General features: G+C 50.7%; 1 protein-coding gene across 1 annotated transcript in view; it reads right to left on the reverse strand.

Moving 5' to 3' along the window:
• The window catches only part of ATP8B4 (ATPase phospholipid transporting 8B4 (putative)), a 3,731,093-nt gene that overhangs the window by 1,089,884 nt on the left and 2,619,175 nt on the right, over positions 1–22,034 (reverse strand). The window contains exon 18 of the mRNA XM_085644229.1: positions 20,516–20,627. Coding sequence (XP_085500355.1) covers positions 20,516–20,627 — 112 coding nt within the window. The remainder of the gene's footprint in view (positions 1–20,515; positions 20,628–22,034) is intronic.

Raw genomic sequence — 22,034 nt, forward strand, 5'->3', positions numbered from 1 at the left:
AAGACAAGCGTGGTTGGTAGTATGCCAAGTAGGGACTGCTTCCTAAAATAATGTTGAACCGAACCTTTCCAGATATCTGATCTAAGTAGCAACTTGTGCGCTCTCCTCTTTCTCTATTTTCTTGGTCACATATGTCTACAGTTCTCACACTCTACTCTAAAACTGTTACTCTGGGGATGTGCAGAGATGAGATTTGGTGGTTTGGCTGGAGTGGGGAGCTGTAAGTTCCAGAGTAGATTTTGTTTTTCTCCCTTTCCTTTCCTCCAGTATGTTTTTGTGATAAACATGGGTCTTTCGTGTCGCATAATTAGCTAAATGGATGGACTATGCAGCTGATATCCATGCAAGATTTCTGCTTCTAATGTTTGCGGGACCTTTTGATGTTGTGAATATAATTGAGTTGGGTAACTCATAAATAGTCTGTTAAACATGTTTTATGCAGTAAGTGTTGTAAAATTAAATAATTTTGGCATTTGTCACTTTTCACCTTTTTCAACCTATGGTGCCAGTAATGTGGATATTTTCTTGATAGTGTGATTGAATAACGACATATTTCTTCATTGAAAGACGATAGCATCTAAAGTGGAAAAACAAGTGTTACCCTACAATGAACAATGACAGTATTCATGAAGAGAATGTACAGGCAGTTCTGTTCTCCAGATGCTAATGCTTCATACGAGTGCAGTGTCTAATGTTGTTGAGTTTACATTTTTATGTTGCTCGTTGTACCTGATTTACTAATATTGTTTTTGTGAGGAGATAGCTCACATAGCCATTCTTAGGTCTTGTCTACTTAGTTGGCAAAGTTTTATAACCAAAGTTCCAGTTGAATATCTGGATGCAAATAGAGCAAATATTTTATGGCATGTTAAATAAATAACAAAATGTGTTCTATCTAGGCTGCCAAAGAAGTAGCTATAGTGAAGCCTGTCTCATTAAGTCTCACTTACTACTGCAAGGAACCAGAATTTCTTCTCAATGTAAGGCTTGTTACAGCTTGGTGTCTCATGCTTGAAATCAAATATCAAATGTGCTGAGCTGTTTAGTGTGCTCTTACTTCTTGTTGAAGCCACTCACTGATGAGCAAAGTGGGTCTGAAGATCTTCTAGGAAGTCTTTATATGCATTTCTCGAATGCGGGCTCCTCCTTGTCACATAACACTTTTACATGGAACCTCACAGTGATATGGCTGTTTTCCCCATTACTCTAATTGCACAACTGCAAGTGATGATGCACATGAGCACGCATTGAAGGATGCAAAAACAAAATAGTGAAATCTGGACTTCTGTGAAAACCCTATAATTTTGTACTAAAGTGTCTACACAATCTTTAACAAGCATTGGCATAGCCAATAGGTCTCGCCTTTGGGACCTCATAAGTGTTTAGCCACGCAACACTTGATGTTGTTGCACCAAGGATATTGTGCTGGATAACTAAACACTTATAAGGTCCCAAAGGCGAGACCTATTGGCTATGCCAATGCTTGTTTTTTTTTGGTGCTCCTTCACTCCCTTCCCTGCACTAGCGAGATTACAACAATCTCACTGCGTTCTCCCTGTCTGTTTATCTTTCCATGCCGGAGACCAGGGGGTCCACCTTGCAACTCGAAGAGATTCAAGGAAAGGGAAACGTGCAACAGAAGCCGATTGAAAGACTGTCATTCTAGACGAATTAGACTGTCATCTCAGGCAGTAAAGCCGTCAGACTAGCTTTACGTAGGAGACGCGGTTTTGGAATAAATAAATCCTCATTATCTCGACACTGTGTCCGCTCCCTTCTTTTAGACCCGCAACATAATGTTTCTATGTTCATGTTTAAATACTTATAATACATGATTTTCAATGAAGTAATAAGATCTGAGGTATAAGGCGAAACAAAAGTGAAACTTTTGAGTGTAGGTTAGTCAGTGAGATCCACGGTGAGCGATTTGAAATTTCCAAACTAAAAAAACAGTGGGCTGCAGGGTGGAGGGGTGAGATGACTGTAGTATTCGGGGCGCGCGAGGCGTTCTAGCCTTCCGCGCTGCCGAGGTGCGCTAGCGCTGACGCGTGACGTCAGACGCTAGCTCGTTTAAATAAAGATGCGTGGCCTCGGCGCGGCAGTCGGAGCCGCGTGTGTGTGCAACTAAGATCGGCTCCCGTGTCTTATTTAGCTCCTACGTGCAGCCATGCATGTTAGGCCTTTGAAGACTCCACACTGGCGACGAGGGTCTATTGAGCCCTGATGTGCTGTTTTATGCCCCACAGTGAGCATTTTGGCCACCCATGTGTCCTGAGCCTGTGTGTGCAGCCCCCCCTCCTGGTGACCCGGCTGAGCCTGCTGTGAGGCCTGGTGAGGAACACTGCAAGTGCCCTGGAGGCCCACCCAGCCATCGGAGGTGACGCTGTGTGCGCCCTGGTGCCCCAATCCACAGCCGGGAAGGGGTATGTCTCGCCCAGGTGGTGCCGCACCTGCCCCACGAGGTGCCTGACGACGACCGCGTCCTCCTACGGTTCAGGCCTACGCCGGGTGTGGTCGCCTCAACCCAGAAGCGCCTGAGAGGTCCCGCGGATGACGTCTGGAGGTAGGTGCGCCCGCCGTTTGGTGCAGAAGCGCGAGGGGAGTCTACGCGCAACGACCGTAGGGGGTGCACGCCTGGTGGCGTCGACGCAGAGGAGAGGAAGCCAGCTTCCACCGCGTGCTGCGCACGTGCCAAGATGGCGTCGATTCCCGCCATTGAGCCATTTGCCATTGACGGTGCCCCGTCATCCCTTGCCCCACGCTGGAGGGATTGGACAGACCGCCTAAAAATTTACTTCGAAGGGGCTGGCATCGCGAGGGAAAGGCGCAGAGCACTGCTGCTCCACCTAGGAGGCAAAGACATCCACCGCATCTACAAAACTCTCGTGGAAGCCACGCCGAAAACGTACCACACACTGCTGAACGCGCTCAACGCCCACTTCGAGCCCATGGCGAACAGAGACTATGAAAGGTTCATCTTCCGTCAGGCCAAACAAGAGGCGGACGAGTCCCTGGATGCGTTTCATGGCAGGCTGAAGGAGTTAGCCAGCACGTGTGGGTTCCGCGACGAACAGGAGTAGATCTGAGGGCAGATTATACAGGGTTGTTACTCGTCTAAGCTTCGTGTCACGGTCCTCCAGGAAGAAGGAAAGCCCCTGGTGGACATCCTCACTCTCGGACGGTCGAAGGAGCTATCGCAAGCGAGAGCCTCGCATATGGAGGCAGCCCTACATCGCCCTGTGAAGACGGAGCAAGTGCAAGTGGCGGAAGCAGTGAACGTAGTGCGGGCAAAAGGAAGGCAAGCCGGAGGGAAACGGCAGCCGGAGGCAAAGAAGAAAGACTGTGGGTACTGTGGCGGCCAACCCCACCGCATGCAAGACTGCCCGGCCAGAGGGAAAAAGTGCTGCGCCTGCGGGTGGATGAACCACTTTGCGGTGGTGTGCCGGTCCACCAGAGTCAAGAAGGAGGCAGCCCATGCGGTACGCGAAGAAGCAGACAGTGAAGACATGGACGACGACACCGAAGAGTACCCAGTCCATTATGTGTTTGCAATCCATCAACCACAGAAGAAGAAGCGTAGACTTCCGAAATGTCGCATCCTAGTCCAACAACAAGAGGTAATGGCGATAATTGACACTGGGGCCTCCATCGAGCTGATGGCCGATAATGTCTGCCACCAACTGCGGGTCAAACCCCCGCTGAGAGAGGCGAAGATTCGACTGTTCGCATACGGCCAGAAGACGCCCATTCCCCTCATCGGGTGCTTCAAAACAGAGCTACAACATGGTGAGAGGAGCATCAACACCACCGTCTATGTCACGGAAGAGGGCAGCGGGATGCTGCTGAGCGGGCAATCGGCCGAAGAATTGAGACTGATCTCGTTTGCCATGGCAGTCCTGGAGGAAGAACTGGATACCATCATGGAAGAGTTTGGAGAAGTCTTTAACGGCATCGGGTGCCTGAAAGGAAAGGAAGTATCCTTACACATCGATCCGTCGGTCCAACCCGTGGCGCTGAGGCACCGGCGAATTGCTTTCCACCTGCGGCAGAAGGTCGAGGAGGAGCTGGAGGCCCTGGAGAGACAAGGCATCATCGAAAAGGTCAGTGGGCCAACCCCGTGGGTATCCCCGATCGTCATCGCCAGGAAGCCGAAGCAGCCAGGACAAGTCCGCATCTGTGTGGACATGCGCCTCCCTAACGCCGCGGTCAAAAGAGAGCGACACCTGACGCCCACTATTGATGACATCCTGGGGGAGCTGAATGGGGCCAGGTGGTTTTCGAAGATGGACCTACGGTCAGGCTACCACCAGCTACCACTTCATCCGGACTCGAGGTATATCACCACCTTTTCCACCCATGTGGGCCTCAGACGGTATCGGCGCCTGAACTTCGGCATCTCGAGTGCCGCCGAGGTATTCCAAAATACCATCAGAGAAGTGCTCAGTGGGCTCCCCGGCGTGCTCAATGTGAGCGACGACCTGCTCATATACGCGTCAACCATAGCGGAACACCACCAGCGGTTGAGAGGGGTCCTCAAGAGGATTCAGGAGTCAGGTTTGACCCTGCACCGGAAGAAGCTTCAGTTCCTGCAGAACAAGATCAGTTTCTTTGGGTACACCTTCTCGGACCAAGGGGTGGCCCCAGACCCAGACAAGGTGAAGGATGTCCAAGATGCCCCAGCTCCGACGAACATCTCGGAGGCCCGGAGTTTCCTGAGCATGGTCAACTTCTGCAGCCGCTTCATTCCGGACCCCTCCAACCTCACCAAACCCCTCAGGGAGCTGACCAAGTCGTCCACCACGTGGCAGTGGGGCCCGGAACAGGAACAGGCGTTCCAAGCAACGAAGGCGGCCCTGTCCGCGGACACTACCCTCTCATACTTCGACCTGGCAAAGCCCACCAACGTAGCGGTCGACGGGAGCCCGTTTGGGCTGGGAGCGGTCCTGACACAACTCCAGGACAACGAGGAGTGGGCCCCCATCACCTACGCCAGCCGGGTCCTGACCGAAACAGAGCAGCGGTACTCGCAAATCGAGCGAGAAGCCATCGCCATCCACTGGGCATGCCGGCATTTTCACATGTACGTGTATGGACATCATTTCACGGTGACAACCGATCACAAGCCACTCATTCCTCTATTCCAAGGGTCGTCCTCGAAGCCGCCACCCCGGATTGAAAAATGGATACTCCAACTACAAGGGTACGACTACCGGGTGGAGTACAAACCAGGGGCCACGAACCCGGCGGACTATCTGTCACGGAACCCGCGGAAAGCCACAACAGAAGAGAAGGAGGAGGCCGAGGACACAGAGGAGTACGTCCGGTATGTGACAGAGCGGTCACGACCCCACCCAATGAGCCTGGCTGCAATAATAGAAGCCTCAGAAGGTGATGAATGCGTGAGAGCAGCAGCGGATATGTCAGGTCGGGAGACTGGAGGACAATCCAAGCCTCGCTCAACAGAAGGACGCCCCAAGCCAAGCTGACACTGGAATCATTCTTGAAAGTGAAAAGTGAGCTGTCCGTTGACGCCCAAGGATGTCTGCTGCGGGGACCGAGCCTGTTGGGCCATCCTCGCCCAACAGGCGGTGGACCTCGCCCACAGGGGACATCAAGGAATGGTAAAGACAAAGGGCAGGCTCCGAGCCAAAGTATGGTTCCCAGGCATGGATGCGATGGTGGAACAGACGGTGAGAACCTGCACGTGGTGCCAAGCCGCAGGACAGCCGGAACGCCCTCACCCGGTGGCGACCGAAGACAATCCTCTGCGACCATGGGAGTGCGTGAGTGCCGACTTCGGACATCTCCCCGATGGACGGTACGCGCTGGTCATTATCGATGACTTCACCAAATACCCAGAGGTCGAAATTGTGGGGAGCCAGACAGCCACTGAAGTGATCGCGAAGTTCGAAAAAAACATTGCCACTCATGGCATATTCGGGGTGGTCAAGACCGACAATGGACCGCCTTTCCAAGGGCAGGAGTTCGCAGAGTATCTCAAGAGCTGGGGGATCCATCACTGCAAAATAACACCACGGTGGCCCCAAGCCAATGGAGAGGTGGAGAGGTTTATGAGGACACTCAACAAAACCATTCGCATCGCCATGGCTGACGGATCTCCACTTGAGAGAGCGATCTACAGCTTTCTGCGGGAATACCGGCTGACCCACCATGTCACAACCGAGGCAGCGCCAGGAACAGCCACCATGGGGAGAATCGTAAGTGACACGATCCCACACCATGCTACATGGGTTCCAGCACAAGCCACCAACGAAAAGACCCTAGCCAATCGGATGCGCTCGAACGACCACACCAGCCGGCGAAGGCGAGCTAAGGAGTCCACGATGCAACAGCAGGATCGAGTGTACGTGAAGGACCGCTACCCAGGCAGCAAGTTCAGACTTCCTTTTGAACCACAACCATGGGTTGTCACCCGCCGGACAGGCATGATGGTGACTGCTCAAAGAGGTGCTGAAACGGTCACGCGAGATGTGTCCTTCTTCAAAAAAGTCCACCCAGGAACACCCTCACGTCCCGGGGCCGAGCCCGAGGGGCCGGATCCCGACCAGCCAAGCGGAGATCAGGAGGTGGAGGACGGTCGGAGCGAGAATGGTGGTTCCCAGTCCGTCCCAGCCACCCCGGGGGGTAACCTGCCTGGCAGCTCCCCAGCCCAGGTAGAGCCGAACACCCCAAGGCGCAGAACCCCCGAGGTGGCTCTTGCCAGAGGCGGCCCATCCCGCTACAACCTGAGGAAGAACCCGGCACCGTCATCCCAGCTGGCGGACTATATGGTGTAACCTGTAAGGACTGGCAAACTGGTAATAGATTCATCGTTGGTTTCATGTTTTGCTTAATGTTTTATAAAGGTTGGAAGGAGTGTAGTATTCGGCGCGCGTGAGGCGTTTTAGCCTTCCACGCTGCCGAGGTGCGCTAGCGCTGACGTGTGACGTCAGATGCTAGCTCGTTTAAATAAAGAGGCGTGGCCTCGGCGCGGCAGTCGGAGCCGCGTGTGTGTGCAACTAAGATCGGCTCCCGTGTCTTATTTAGCGCCTACGCGCAGCCATGCATGTTAGGCCTTTGAAGACTCCACAATGACCAAGGATAGGGTCAGACTGTTTGCATGTTGCACAGAATCAATACTGATTTGCATTAGTTAGGCCTATGTCTAGGATGGCACAATAAGTGAAATGTTACCCTAAGCGACTGCCACTGGTTAGACTATTTGCAAGCATGCATGCCATCACCTTTTTAGTGTGTGATAACCAGCAGTATGCCTGGGAACCTGAGACTGGCGCAGCTTCCCAAGAATAAAATCAGTGTTAGAGAATTCCAATAAGTAGTACATTTGTACCCATTCAAGGCATTCTTTTATGAGTGCAGAAGTACTACTTTATATATTTATGTTACCAATCCAAAAAAGAAACAAATCAAGGGAAAAACTCTTAGTGACATCAGAATGATAAGAAAAACTGACAGACATAGCAGACCCGACTCAGGGTCCCCAAACCTAACTACCAAGCCAAGAATGCTTTTGGGATATCATACCCCAAACATACCCCCTGAGTCTACTCCCCTGTCATTCCACCTGGGTATGGTAGTTCTAGCTGGGAATTCATGACCATAATAATATACAGCTCAAAGGCCTGCAGTCGCTGCCCTGGGATCACTAATTTTCAATATATTTTCACTACACACACCCTTCTATGTCACTGCTACGTGCCATGATGGTAGAGGTATAAAATAGGTGCATGTAGACAGGGCTCAATGTTTTTAGTACTTATATTTCATAAATCATGTTATCAAGAGACTGAGGCCCCATGTATTAAACTTGAGTCACAAACAGAGGTGGGCGCACCAGCAAATTATTAGGGCGAGTTGAACCAGAGCTGAGCTAAGGTGTCTGGCTTGGCTCCAAGAGTCTGTGCAGGAGCCAAACCATGAAAACATTTGGCATCTATGTCGTGCAACAAACAATGTTAAAAAATGATACAGTTTCTTCATAATTTAAAAAAGTGTATTTCTTGAACATGCAGAAGCATTATATAACTGCATAGACAGACAATAATTAAAAGTGATTTTGTGTTAAACATGAACTTAGAAACATTAATGGTTACCACAACAAACCCATTATTGAACTAATAGGCAAGTCACTAGTCAAGTAAACCCTAAATGTGCCCTTGATTCTTATTATGGATGGAACAACTTTAAAGTCTATTAAGTCAAACAGAAAAGGTGCCTGTACAGTGCACAACCTGAACTCAAGTATTTAAAAGTACTTTCACATGTGATAATAAAGAAAAGCAGGCTCTGTGAAAATGAGTGTTTGCCTAAGCTCACACAATTTGGACAAGTAGGGAAGTCGGTGTTGATTCCAGGTTATCTGGTTTCACATTTTTAAATTCAGCCACCAGATGGGTATCTCAGTCTCTTTCTCCCTCGCTCTCCTGTTTTACATTAGAAGTCAATGTTTTGAAATGTTATTCTTGGCACATGGTGAGAAAACCAACACACAGACATAGCAGACCCGACTCAGGGCCCCAGATCCAACTATCAAGCCAAGAATGCATTTATTTGGGCGGTTTCACACCCCACGCACCCCTCCTGAAACCACGTCCCTGTTAGACCGAGCGGTTTTCGACTGACTGGAATGCATCAAAGCCAGTTGGAATCCACCGTTCTAAATAAGATGAGTATGATACACTTTTTAAAAAACATTTTTTAGTCTTCATATCTGACAAAGGCAGCAAGCAAGATCTAACTGGAGGTCTGAGGGATCTGGGCACCACGCACCTTCCAAGATCTGTGAATCCAAAAACCAGCCTTTTTTAACTTGTCATTGATGAGGAGTCCAATGACAACCACCACTAGTCTCGCCAACTCATTGAGTTTTGTCTTAATCCTTGGACTAGGAAGCTTTAAGAGACCCAGAGGTTCTGTATTTTCAGATACCTCTAAAGAGGTACTGGAAGTCGTACTATCAGGAACCAAGTGAGAGAAAGGGGGTCAACATTTTTTCTTTCTTAGTCGAGCCCTTCCGGCAGTCTAATCTAGCTATGTGTCATGTGAAACTTAGCCATCCCACTAAGCGCCAGGGATTTTATTTTTGATATACGTAGGGGTGGCGGCTGCCCAGAATGTGCATGCCAATGCCCCACCCTCCCAAAAAAAAGGCTACAGTCTTTCTGCCCCCCACTGGGAGGCAGATGGGTTAACAGCCACTTATCTGCCCCCCCCACCCCTGGGGAGCAGAAAGCCCACTAGCCACCAGGGATTTTCTTTTCCAAAGTTCGGGGTGGGGGCTGCCCCGAATGGGCATGCAAGTGCCCCCACCCCCGCAAAAAGATGCCACAGTCTTTCTGCCCCCCTAGGAGGCAGAAGGGGGCAGTAGCCCATGATTTGCCCCCGCGGGGGGGGGCAGAGAGCCCACTAGGAGCCAGCGATTATTGCTGGCTTTTTTATACGTAGCGGTGGGGGCTGCCCAGAATGGGCATTCCAATGCCTCCCCCCCCTCCCCCCAAAAGAATAGCCACAGCTTTGGTGCTCGCTGTCATAATGTTATAGTTCATGTTATTACCGCATGCCGGTAAGTTTAATCCCTTAATGAGAGTATTCGTGATTTTGAGGCACTCAATGTTTGTGAATATGGTCAATTTTCATGTGTGTTGGTTCCTTGGATTTTTAGACATTAATATTGTTTTGCCATTGGTTATACGGGGGAGCACTTGAATGTGGACATTGTGTTTACGTACTCTCACACACACGCATAATATGTTTCTTACATTGCGCTGTGCAAGTTATGGGACAGACGGAATTGCTTTATAACATCAAGTATTGCCACAAATGACTCTTGTGCGTTCCATTATATGCGAGTACTCACTTGACAGAGGTCATTCACCGTCGAATCCCCTTATGGGTTATATTGTTATAGGAGATTGTTGTAACCTCTTTGGGCTACCAGGCTGTTTCTTTAGGAATGTCGCCATAAGTGGGCAGCATATCCTTTCAAGCTGTCACTACAAACATGTGGGCGTATTATGCTGCATACTGTTGCTCCAGTTATCTTGACATAATTCTCGAACAATAGTATTTATACTGTACATCAAGTTACATAGCAGAGTTCATAAGATATGGCAGGAGCCTGCATGCTCCTTTCCGCGTGCCTTTATATATTGGCTAATGCAATGTTATTTTCACAGACTACAAGGCTGTATCTGATACTTTTGGACCCTTATTGTGGGGCTCTTTTCTGAATTACTACTTGTCGATTTCTGATATAACTTAAGAACGTGTTGGACATTCCATTCTGTATAAAAAGGTGAGACGTGATGCACAATTTTGCGATTAGCATTCTGAATCTCCCTGTGCTCTATTCTCCTTTTCTTCTGTTTTCCCCCCTTTTTTCTTAAGCACTGGCTTTTTGAATAATGATTTAGAACATGCATTTCTATTTATTGATTTAATTGGGAAAATTTCATGTCTGTGTGGTGGTCATTATATCATTATATCATTATATCAGTTATATCTCGCTTTTTCCATTTGGATTTTATATGTATATATATGTATTATATTTGTGTGTAATTTCTATATAGTGGTGGGCCGTCTTATGATGTTATTGTGTACTTTTGTAACTGGGTAATGTGCGTCACTTTCCATGTGTGCTTTTTTACATGTTGATTAATATATATGTATGTTATGTTTTGCGTCATGACTTATGTTATGTCTAGTGTAAATTGTTTTAGCCCTGTTGAAGTTCCTTCATTGGAACGAAACACGTTGACTGATGCCCATTTTCTACAACCATGAATAATAAAGGAATGTGATGGACTTACTTCTATGGCTTTGACTTCATTCCTGGGGCACCTTCCATTCTTTAAGAATTGACTTTTTCTGGGTTCCAGTGGAGCTCAACGGCAGCGGGTTCTGGAAGTTGATTCATAGGACTCTTAATTTTCACATACAGGGATTGATGTGCTGAACCTTGGGTCAGCCGTTGTGAAGAGTGTTTTTTGTGAGTCTTTCTGCCCCCGTTTGGGGCATATCGGGGCTATAGCCCCCGATTTCACCCCACCCCAGGGCAGCAGAAAGCCCACTAGACACTGACTTTTTTTCGGAATGTGCCTACCTGTGGATTTTCGGTCCTAGCGCAGCCGGCACCTAGAGAAACATAGCAAACCTCTATATTTTTTAAAACTAGACACCAAGGGGAATCCAGGATGGGGTGACTTGGTGGCTCTCACTAGGTTCTTTTACCCAGAATCCCTTGCAAACCTCAAACCTTGTTAAAAAAACACATTTTCCTCAGATTTCAGTGATTGGAAAGTTCTGGAATCTGCGCAGATCCACAAACTTCCACCCACCCAGCATTTCCCAAAGTTTCCCAATAAAAATGGTACCTTACATGTTTGGGCATGCCTACTACACGCGGCAAGAAACAGCCCAAAACGCAACGTGGACACACCACATTTTTACAGTGAAAACTGACCCTTTTTTACAAAGTGCCTAGCTGTAGATTTTGAACCCTAGCTCTGCCGGCACCTAGAAAAACATAGCAAACCTATACATTTTCTAGAACTAGACACCCATGGGAATCCAGGATGGGGTGACTTGTTTGGCTTCCACCAGGTTCTGTTACACAGAATCCCTTGCAAACCTCAAACTTAGTCAAAAAAACACATTTTTCTCACATTTCTGTGATGAAAAGTTCTGGAATCTGCATGGAGCCACAAAATTCCAACCATCCCGCATTTGTAAAAGTCTTCCGTTAAAAATAGCACCTCACTTGTGTGGGTAGACTTAGTGCCCGCGACAGGAAATGGCGCAAAACGCAACGTGGACACACCACATTTTTACAGTGAAAACTAATCCTTTTTTTGCAAAGTGCCTAGCTGTAGATTTTGAACCCTAGCTCTGCCGGTGCCTAGCAAACCGATACATTTTGGAAAACTAGACACCCAGAGAAATCCAGGATTGGGTGAATTGTGTGGCTCTCACCAGGTTCTGTTACTCAGAATCCCTTGCAAACCTCAAACTTAGTTTTAAAAAAAACACATTTTCCCCACATTTCTGTGATGGAAAGCTCTGGAATCTGCGCAGGACCACAAAGTCTCCTGATAAAAATGGTACCTCATTCATGTGGGTGGGTCAAGTACCTGCAACAAGCATGGCCCCTAAATGTATTGTGGAGACATCAAAATTACCTATCACAAAACGACCCAGTATTGCAAGGGGGCAACTGGGTTTTTGGCCCTGGGCTCAGCAGTCATCTAGGGAAATCTACCAAACCCACACATTTATAAAAACCAGACACCCTGGGGAGTCCAGTGAGGTATGGCTTGCGTGGATACCCCCAACGATTCCGTGCCCAGAATCCCTGCAAACCTCAAATTTAGCTGAAAAAAAATCAAATTTTCCTCACTTTTCTGTGTAGGAATGTTGTGGGATCGCCGGGCTTAGAGCCAATCCTTATTCCAAATCTGACTTGCCGACTACTCTTACCTACATTGTTCCAACATGTCAGAGGCGAAACTGGATCCCGGCACGCTACCAGGCGCTCGGCCCGGGAGTCCCTCCTCCCACCTGCAGGGGAGCTGGGCTCTCGGAGTGATGAGAGCAGGCAGCCCCACAGCTGCCGGTCCCTCCCGGAGTAACCGGAAGGTACCGTGCGAGTCTTCAAACCCCTCGGCCTGGCCGTACGGGACCGGGACGAACTGGGTACCTGGCAACGAGGGAGGGTCGCTCCACCTGCACATCAACCATCCGTTGCCGAGCTGCACGAGTGGTGCCAGCAGGCTGGTGAGTAGCCCACCCCAACCTTACCAGGTCGGAGGCGCCGGAAGGGTAGAGCCAGGTGGCTCCCCTTCCCGCATGCCTCCCACCGTGGGGATCCGGGGTCCCCTCGCAGGCCCATGGCTCCTTCTCTTCCAGGCTCCCTGCCGCATGAGAAGGGCTGCTCCTCGTTTACCCGAAGCCCGGTCTGGCCGGGACTCTGGCGTGGGAGGTCCCAGGGTGGCAGGGCCTTTCAGTGGGGGTGGTCTCAGCCCGGGGAGGCACTGGCAGACACGGGACTGCTAGCTCCCTGACCTCCACGCTCTGCAGCCGCCCTGCCCTGGCTACTGACTGTTACCCCCACCCCCAGACCCTTGGGCTCAGGGTGCTGACTCGGGCGGTCTACCTTCCTGGAGCCCTGGGGCAGGAACCCAGGCCACGTCCTCTCCCCGCGGGCCTGCCTGGGGAGCCCATTTTCCTTGACAATTAAGCCTCCACTACACAGAATCCTGGGAAAGGACAACAGTAGGAGTCTGGCTGGCCGGCTGGCCAGTAGGCCGGCCAACTGGTCAACCAGTCCGCAGGGCCATCTGATCGCTGAGTGTGGCTGGGCGGCGTCGGCACCCCTCGGAATGGTGATTCTGAGCTGCTGCAGAAATGCGCTGGGTAGAGAGGGGTGACAGCGTGGCTTGCAGGGCTACAGACCTTCTGGGAGGCGGCGTCCAAGGGCCTGGCACCACCCAATCCCTTGAACTCTGGTCGGACCACTGGGGGGCATGAGATGCTGGGGCCATTTGGCCTTCACTCTGCTGGGTAGGGTGAAGGGGCTCACGCCAGGCAGCAGGCCCTTGAGTTGGAAGATCCATCCAGGGTAGAAGCTCTTTGCTTGAAACAACAGTTGATGCTGGCCAGGCAGTCCATCCCTAAACAGATTGAGCGTGCCCAATCGATCGGAGTACAAGGGGCAGGCAGGCTCAGAGGAGAGGCCCATCGGGAAGGGCTGGGCGGCAGGCGTGGACCCTGGCCCCTGGGAGCGAAGGCGGGCGGGCCCTGCCTACCCCTGGCTCAGAATCACCAGACTTCACGGAGGTCCAAGGTAACCTCTCCCTAGTAATCTGGAGGAAAAATACCCTCCTTTCTTGTAATCCGTGCGCACCGGGTGACGGAGGGGACCCAACCTCCTGAAGCCCTTGCTGGGATTGGGGAGGCAAATAAGCACTCATCGGGACTTTGGGGGCAACCTGGCCATCTGGTCGCCCCATTAGAAAGCATTGAGCGCGACCAGATGGTAGGGCTGGAAGGATTGCTATATGGTCGCTCCGTGCCCTAACGCCCAGAGTAGGAGCACCCGCCCCGGGGCCCGGCGGGGCACCTGGATCCTGTCTGAGCTCCCAGGCCCGGATGCTCAGTGGAGGACTACCCGGCCCCACAGGCCCCATCCCGGATGAGGCAAACAGGCGCAGGCCATAGGACGGAGCCCGGGATGGGGAGGGAGCCCTCCATAGGGCCCTCGGGGGCCCTGTTCAGAGCTCCTGAGCCCGGCCAAGCCAGGGGAGGCTCCCCGGGCCTGACAGAATCCAATCCCAGGATTTCAGCGGAGCGGCAGGCCAGGAGACAGAGCCCAGGACGTGAGTGCCCAACCCGAGGTCCAGCAGGCCAATGGACTCTGTCAGAGCTCCCGGGCCCGGACACTCAAGGGAGGACTCCCTGGCCCCGCTGGACCCCGTCCTGGGGGGCCTGACTCGCAGCAACCCCAAGGACGGAGCCAGGAGTCGGAAGGGCGCCCTCCCTACGGCCCTCAGGGGCCTTGTTTGGAGCTCCTGAGCCCAGCCAAGCAGGGGGAGACTCCCCGGGCCTGACAGAACCCCATCCCGGACCTTCGGCGGAGCGGCAGGCCGGGGGATGGAGCCCAGGAAGGAAGCGTGACCTCTGGGGCCCCACGGGGCCCCTGGACACCGGTTGGTGCTACTGGGCCCGGAAGTGCAGGGAAGGCCTCCACAACCACGTCCCTGGCACCCTGCCATGCGACAGGCCCAAGGACGGAGCCAGGGTGGGTAGGGCCCCCTCCCCAGGGACCTCAGGGGTCTCGTTTGGAGCTCCTGAGTACTGGGCGCCTTGCCAAGCATTGGGCTGGAACCCCGGACTGGGAGACGTCCTGGCCCGTCTGGTTGCCAGGCTGAGAACCGCCAGGCTGAGAGGAAGTCAGGAGTACCCTGTTCCTAGTAATCCGTAGGAAGGCTAACCCTCTTCTTGGTAACCAGTGCGCACCGACTGAAGGGGGACCCCAAGGTGCGAAGGTGACCGACCTCCTGGAGCCTGGGCCCGGGTTCAGGGAGGCAAACGGGTCCTCATCGGGACTTCCCTTTGGAAAGCATTGGGCCCGACCAGATGGCCGAGGGCAAGGGTGCGACGAGATGGCTGGGCCCGAAGGAGGGTAATCTGCCCGCCAAGAGCCTTCACGCGAAGGCTCCCGCCTGCCCTTGGAGGGCTCGGGGGCTCTGCGTCCTGGGGAGCTTGGAGACCCCTGCTGGGCCTCATGTCCCGGGCTGCCAATGGAGATCCCCAAGGGACCTTCGACCCAGGCCCATGGCGGAGCTCAACGGAGCCCTGGTCCCCCTGGGCCTGCCCGGCGGTTCCAGGCCAGGCCACACAGGGGAGGCCGCCCAGGGCCCGGGACCAGAGCTCTCTGTGGTCTGGACGTCCAAGAGGGGACTGCACAGGACCAATGGAACCCGTCCCGGGCTCTTTGCCACGTGGTGGGCTGGACGATGGAGCCTCAGACGGGGGAGGGGGTGTTGCTCAGTCCTGGTCCATCTGCTCGCCGGCTGAGAACCACCAGACTGGGAAAGATTCCGCCATACCCCGTCCCTAGTAATCCGGAGGAAGGCTACCCTTCTTTCTGGCTACCCGTGCGCACTGAGGGACAGAGGGGACCCAGGGTGCGAAGCCGCCTGACCTCCTGGTGCCCTGGGCGGGGTCGGGGAGATGAACGAACCCTCATTGGAACTCCCAGGGCAGCACGGTCATCTGGTCGCCCCATTGGAAAGCATTGCGCGTGACCAGATGGTCGAGGGGAAAGGCACGAACAGATGGCCGGGCTCGAAGCACACCAATATGTCCGCCCATCGCCTTAACGGAAGGGTTCCCGCCTGTCTCCAGGGCTTGCCGGGGCATGGTCTGCGCTTCTGAATCCAACATGGTGAGGGACCCCCGTCCCCAGCATCCGGACCCATAGCCGGCCGCAGGACGGGGGGCTCCAGCACCCCAGAGCCCGCCAGCCCGAGCCCAGGCAAAGCGCACGGCCTGCGCTTCTGAACCCAACCTGGCTGGGAAGAGCCTCCCCAGGCCCTGATGGACACCCGTCCCCAGTACCCGGACCCATGGCCAGCTGCAGGATGGGGGGTTCCCAGAGCCCCAGGGCCTGCTGGGGCTCAAGTCCCAGGTCCAGTCTCAGCTTCTGAACCCAGCCCGGCGAGTGTGAGCCTCCCCGGGCTCCAATGGACCCTCCTGCCCCCAGCATCCGGATCCTCGGCTGGCCCAGAGGACGAGGGCTCCTGCACCCCAGGGCCCGACGGAGCTCAAGCCCCTGGCCTGATCCCCGCTTCCGGACCCAGTCAGGCCGGGGAGAACCACACCGGGCCCGATGGACCCCGTCCTCAGCACCCAGAGCCTTGGCTGGCCTGCATGACGGGGGGCTTCTGCATCCCAGGGCCCACCGGAGCCTAGGGCCCAGTTCTTGCTGCTGACGCCAGCCAATCAGGGAGAACCTGGCCAGGCCAGGTGGACGCACCTCAGGGCCCATCAGAGCCCGGGTCCCGGCCGCGCAGGAGGCAGCATCTCCTACTCCAGTGGCCTAGCACACCCAGGCCTGCTGGCTCTCGACCCTGCCCAGCCCTGTCCTCTCTCAGGCTCAGAAACCCTCAACAGGGTCCACGCTTGGTGTGTTTCCAACCAGCAGCCCAAACTCGCCACATAGGCACGATCGACTGGTCTGGACCGTTCCTGGGCCCCACTGCCCGTGGAGCACAATTCCCCCTGCCCACACGGAGACTAGGCCCCACCAGAGCTCTGACTCAAGGGCCTCCCTCTCTGCCGGAGAAGAGGGCAGATTCACTGGCCTGCTGCTTCCCCTCTGCTAGGCCCCGCTCACCCTTAGAAGGGGTAGCCCTGCACCTGGCCTGCTGACCGTACCTCCTGGGCGGTGCGGGACATCCACATGTTGCTGAATTCCCGGACCGTGCCCAGGGGCCGGCTGCTCAGGGCTTCTCCGAGCCCTCCCGGGCTCCTGCTCCTGCTCCAGCTCAGTTCCCTTTTCATGCAGGGCTGGTCTCCTGCCACTCCTTGGCCCGGAGCCAGCAGCAAGCTAAGCAGTCCTTCCCGCTCTGCGGCCTCCCTGCACTGGCTACAGGGTGCTGACTCAGGTGGGTGCACCTTCCACCTTCCCGCAGCCCAGGGGCAGGAACCCATTTTGCTTGACTATTATGGAACCCTGGGGAAGGACAAAAGTAGAAATCAGGCGGGCCGGCAGGCCGGCCATCTGGTCACCCAGCCTGCAGGGACATCTGGTCACCCAGCTCTGCTACTTACAGAACCCTGACCCAGAATCAGGTTGTCTACAAATGATTTAGCACCGAGTGCCCCATGAACATGCTGTGCACTAAGGGCGATGGAGGCGGCCCCCTTCCGTCAGCGCTATGGTCCCCAAGCGAGCGGCTCTACGCACTGCCCCCAAAAGAGGCTGGCTATCCCAGGCCAACCGAGGCTCCACAGCACTGTGGTATTGTTACGGTTTAGGGGGGATTCTGACTTAGAGGCATTCCGTCATAATCCCACAGATGGTTGCTTCACCCCATTGGCTCCTCAGCCAAGCACATACATCAATTGTCTGAACTTGCAGTTCCTCTCGTACTGAGCAGGATTATTATTGAAACAAAACATCATCAGTAGGGTAAAACTAACCTGTCTCACAATGGTATAAACCCAGCTCACGTTCCCTATTAGTGGGTGAACAATCCAACGCTTGGTGAATTCTGCTTCACAATGATAGGAAGAGCCAACATCGAAAGATCAAAAAAGCGACGTCGCTATGAATGCTTGGCCACCACAAGCCAGTTATCCCTGTATAACCCAATATAGGGAGGGCCTTCGGAAATGTTTTGACGCCATAGAAGCCAATGAAACCTTTGATTTCAAGACTCACAGTGAAGCCCGTGGCTTTGGTAGAACACTAAAAGACAGAGAGTTTCAGTTCTTTCTGTTTTCATTTCATGAGATAATGTTATCTGTCGACATATTATACCACTATGTTTGTCGAAAGCATAAGCAAAGTGAGAGATGAAGTTGACAATTTAGACAGCAAACTGCCAGAGGATTCTACTTTTTCAAGCCACAGGAAAAACATCACCAGTCTGGTCCGAAATGCATTGTAATTGTGCGTGCAGAAGAACGTTTTTCTTTCACCAGACATTTGGTGAGTGCCACATTATTGCAAAGTGAACACTTTGCAAAATATGATGAATCCTTCCCTGAGCATGGTCAGTATGACGCTGTGGAAGCTTATCCTATGCTCAACAAACAGGACCTGAAAACTGAGTTGACTGTACTGTACGCGATGCCTGTGTACCGGAAGGCCAAAAGTGCCATGTCTTTGCTGGCTTTAATTCATAAACTTAATATGGAAAAGTCACTTACGGGGACAGTGGCTTTACTAAAAATTGTCATTACCACTCCTATGACAACAGCAGAGTCAGAACGGTGTTTTTCCACATTAAAGAGGATTAAGATGTTCCTGAGGAACACTATGCTTGAGAAAAGACTAAATGCTTTGGCAATGCTCACTATAAAGAGCAAACTAGTGAAAAGAATCCCAGACTTTAACATTCAAGTTATTGAACATTTTGCTGCTCTTAAAAACAGACGTGCTAATTTTAGATACAAAAAGTAAACAATATGTTGAATGCTGCTAGTTGTTTGTTAAATAAAAAACATCTGTGAGGTACTCAGAAAAGCATTATATCTTGAAGTCTGTTATGAAGCTCTGTGGTTATACTGAATAAGCAGCTACCTATGTTATATGACATCTCTTTATTAATGTAATAACTGGACTCTCACAATTGTTTTATTAACCTTCCTGCTTTCTCAACCTTGCTTGAAAATGCCCCATTTTTCCACTCTTTTTTCAAAATTTTCGCGGAGGGAGAACCCCCGAACACTCTTTAGGTTGTTCAGGCTCACTCGCTACGCTCGCTCACTACGGTGCAGTATAACAATCATTTTGCGCCCTCACCACTTTCAAATGTCACCGTCCGCCACTGGACTGTGCACAGGGCACTGACTGAGACAGCACACTCTATTCCAGCAAATACATTGTTCCCAGTGCAGGTGTGAACGTGTGCTTGAACTACGTACAGCGCATTCGTGAAGAATGGACCTGCACGTTGAAGCCACTGGTCCGCCTTTCACTGTGAACTACCCTGATATAAAAGGGGGCTAAGATACCACTCCTGGCAGGTACACTGAATGACTGTACCTGCCAGAGTGGTGAGCGACTGCACCTGCCTGCAGAAGGGGTACCTGAGGGATCGCTGGAACCCTCTTTGTCTACTTCCAAAGCGTGCTGGTTGGGGATGCACTAAGGCCCTGATGTACTAATTGTTTTATGAACAGCAGCATAAAAATTAACTCGGTTGCATTGTGCGAAGGAGAAAATATAATGAAGAACTATATCTACTAAGATTGGCCTACTGCTGCTATCATCTACTGCGCATGCACACAGACTATCTTGCACCACACACAGCCTCGATCCATGGCGCAGAGGCGGATTAGTAAAATCCCACATTGTGCAAAAAGGGGAGGAAACACTTATTGTGCCCCCCTGGGCTACTTTCTATAATACGGTCTCGTGTTCCCTAATTAAATACTTTCAAGCACTTAGCAATCCATCTGCCAATGAACATAGCGAAGGCCATTGGTCGGAACCAGTAGAGCCAAAACCAAAGAAGGCTGCTGGTGCTGTGTGTGCAATGTACCCTGGAATATATAAAGCAAAGAGTAACAAAGCAGCGAAAGCGAATGGCAATTGAAAGAATATAAAACAGGCAAAACCATCCAGCCAGCACAAAACCAGAGTACATCCATAAATGGCACAATCTATAAAAAACACATGGATAAAATAAAATGCAAACATTTTTGGTCACATTAGCATATATTGTGGGTTCCAAGAATATATTCCTTAATTTTTCTGGGATCCTTCCAAACAAATGCACATCGGCTGCGCTACTATTTATAGTAAAACATGAGTACATTGGTTGGAAATCGAAACCTTTTTTGAGAGACAGTCTCAGATGAAAGACAGATTTACGTTATCCATCCATTTCAGCCGAACCTTTTTCTTATTTTGGTATGTTAGAAACCCCCGAAGAACAAATACTATGGGTTTCAATTTCAATTTCAATAACTTTTTTTATTTGATTCAGACCTCAACTGAGGTCAACCAATACAAGTACATAAATATAAAATAGTTATATTTATACTTTTAAATATTGCTATTTTATATTTATGTATTTGTTGACCTCAGTTGAGGTCTGAATCAAGTAAAAACATTAAATTGAAATGGGTTTAAAATCATTATTAAAGCTAGAACCCCAAGCAGACTGCCCTTTTGAAACATCAAATTTCATTGAAGTATACATTAAAAATATATAATTACAATCTTTCAAAGACCGACAACAACAAAATCTGATGGTCTTGCCTTGCTTGTCTCCCGTTAGAATCCAGAGTTTTATGTGAGCCATTAGCAAACTGGTGATGGTCTCGGGTACCCCTTCTTGCAACTTGTCTTCTACGGCAGTAGCGCCCAACAACTTAAAAAGAAACAGGTCATTCAGTGAGTACTTGAAGCTAAATTATAGATATTAGACTCAAAGGAATGCAATTATTTCTCACAGACATTACAATGCTAGGACCTCTATAAAAACTATAGGTACAGGAAAAATGTTTTATTCTTTGCCAGTACATGTTTCAGTTTCCCTGAAATACGGGCAAAAATATAAATTCCTTTGGTTAGAATCGTATATATATTTTAGCCATTCTGAATGTGTGCAAAAAAATATTTAAAACTTGAACCAAATGAGAGACGAGACATCATACTACTCATGGACGCCGACATTTGCAGATCGATGTCGATGTTCTGCTTTGGGTTGATCAGATATAAACAAACAAGCATTGGCAAAGCCAAATGGTCTGCCGTTGACCGCCACCCTTCTGGCAATTCTTGTTTTGTCATTGTTTTTTTGTGTTCCTTGTGAAAGGGCAGCATGCCATAACTTGCAGTGAGTCAGCCAATGGCTGAAGTAGCCTAGCCCATTGCCCCTTAATGCCTCCTGGAGTGGGTGGAAAAATGTGAATGACACCAACCACAGATTAATGGATGAAATCTGGCTGAAGCTCATATTAGTAATCATGTTGTACACCTAGTTTTTGAAAAACAAAATGTCTTGGCTAACACATATCTAAAAAATGTCAGCCTGGCATTGGTTGCAAGCCTCTTGTCTTTGAGAAAAAAAGAAAGAAAGAGAGAGAAAGAAAGAGAAGGAACGAAGAAAGGGAAAAAGAAAGGCACAGAAGAAAGAAATTAAAAGAAAAGAAAACAATGGAAAGGAAAAAGATAAAAGAAAAATGAAAGGAAAAGAATGAAGCAAAAAAGGAAAAAGAAAGAGGGAAAGAAAGGAAGGAAGAGAAAGGAAAAAGAAAGGAGTAAAAATAAAAAAGAAAGAAGTAAAAAGAGCACAGCTAGAAGGAACATTAAAGGTCATCCTTTTGGCTTTTTGCCCCCATTTTTTTCTGAATGATACTGGTGGTAACTGACTCTGACTGTACCCTGGGCTCGGCTAACCAGTTTCAGGGCCATATATTTAATAAAAAGGTACACACAATAGGGTACACTTACAATTGACAATGACAGAACCCCGGAGGTTTTTTTTATTTTTTTATTTTTACAGCGTTTTATATAGCACGAACTTGACCCGAATCGGGTATCAGAGCGCTTTACATAGCACCAGTTGCATTACACGAGGTCACAATAATTTTTGTTAGGCACGGGAGATTAAATGATTTGCCCAGAATTACAGGAAGTTCAGCGTCATTGACGAGACTCGAAACCAGTTCCCCAGATTCGAGGTTGGCCGCCCTAGCCGTTAGGCCAACTCCTCTACCCAAGGTTTGGAGGCCCAGCAGATTTCCTGGACTTGCATATATGCGCTGCTGTGTGC

This window comes from Triturus cristatus, chromosome 3_1 (genome assembly GCF_964204655.1).
Source record: "Triturus cristatus chromosome 3_1, aTriCri1.1, whole genome shotgun sequence".
Lineage (NCBI taxonomy): Eukaryota > Metazoa > Chordata > Amphibia > Caudata > Salamandridae > Triturus > Triturus cristatus.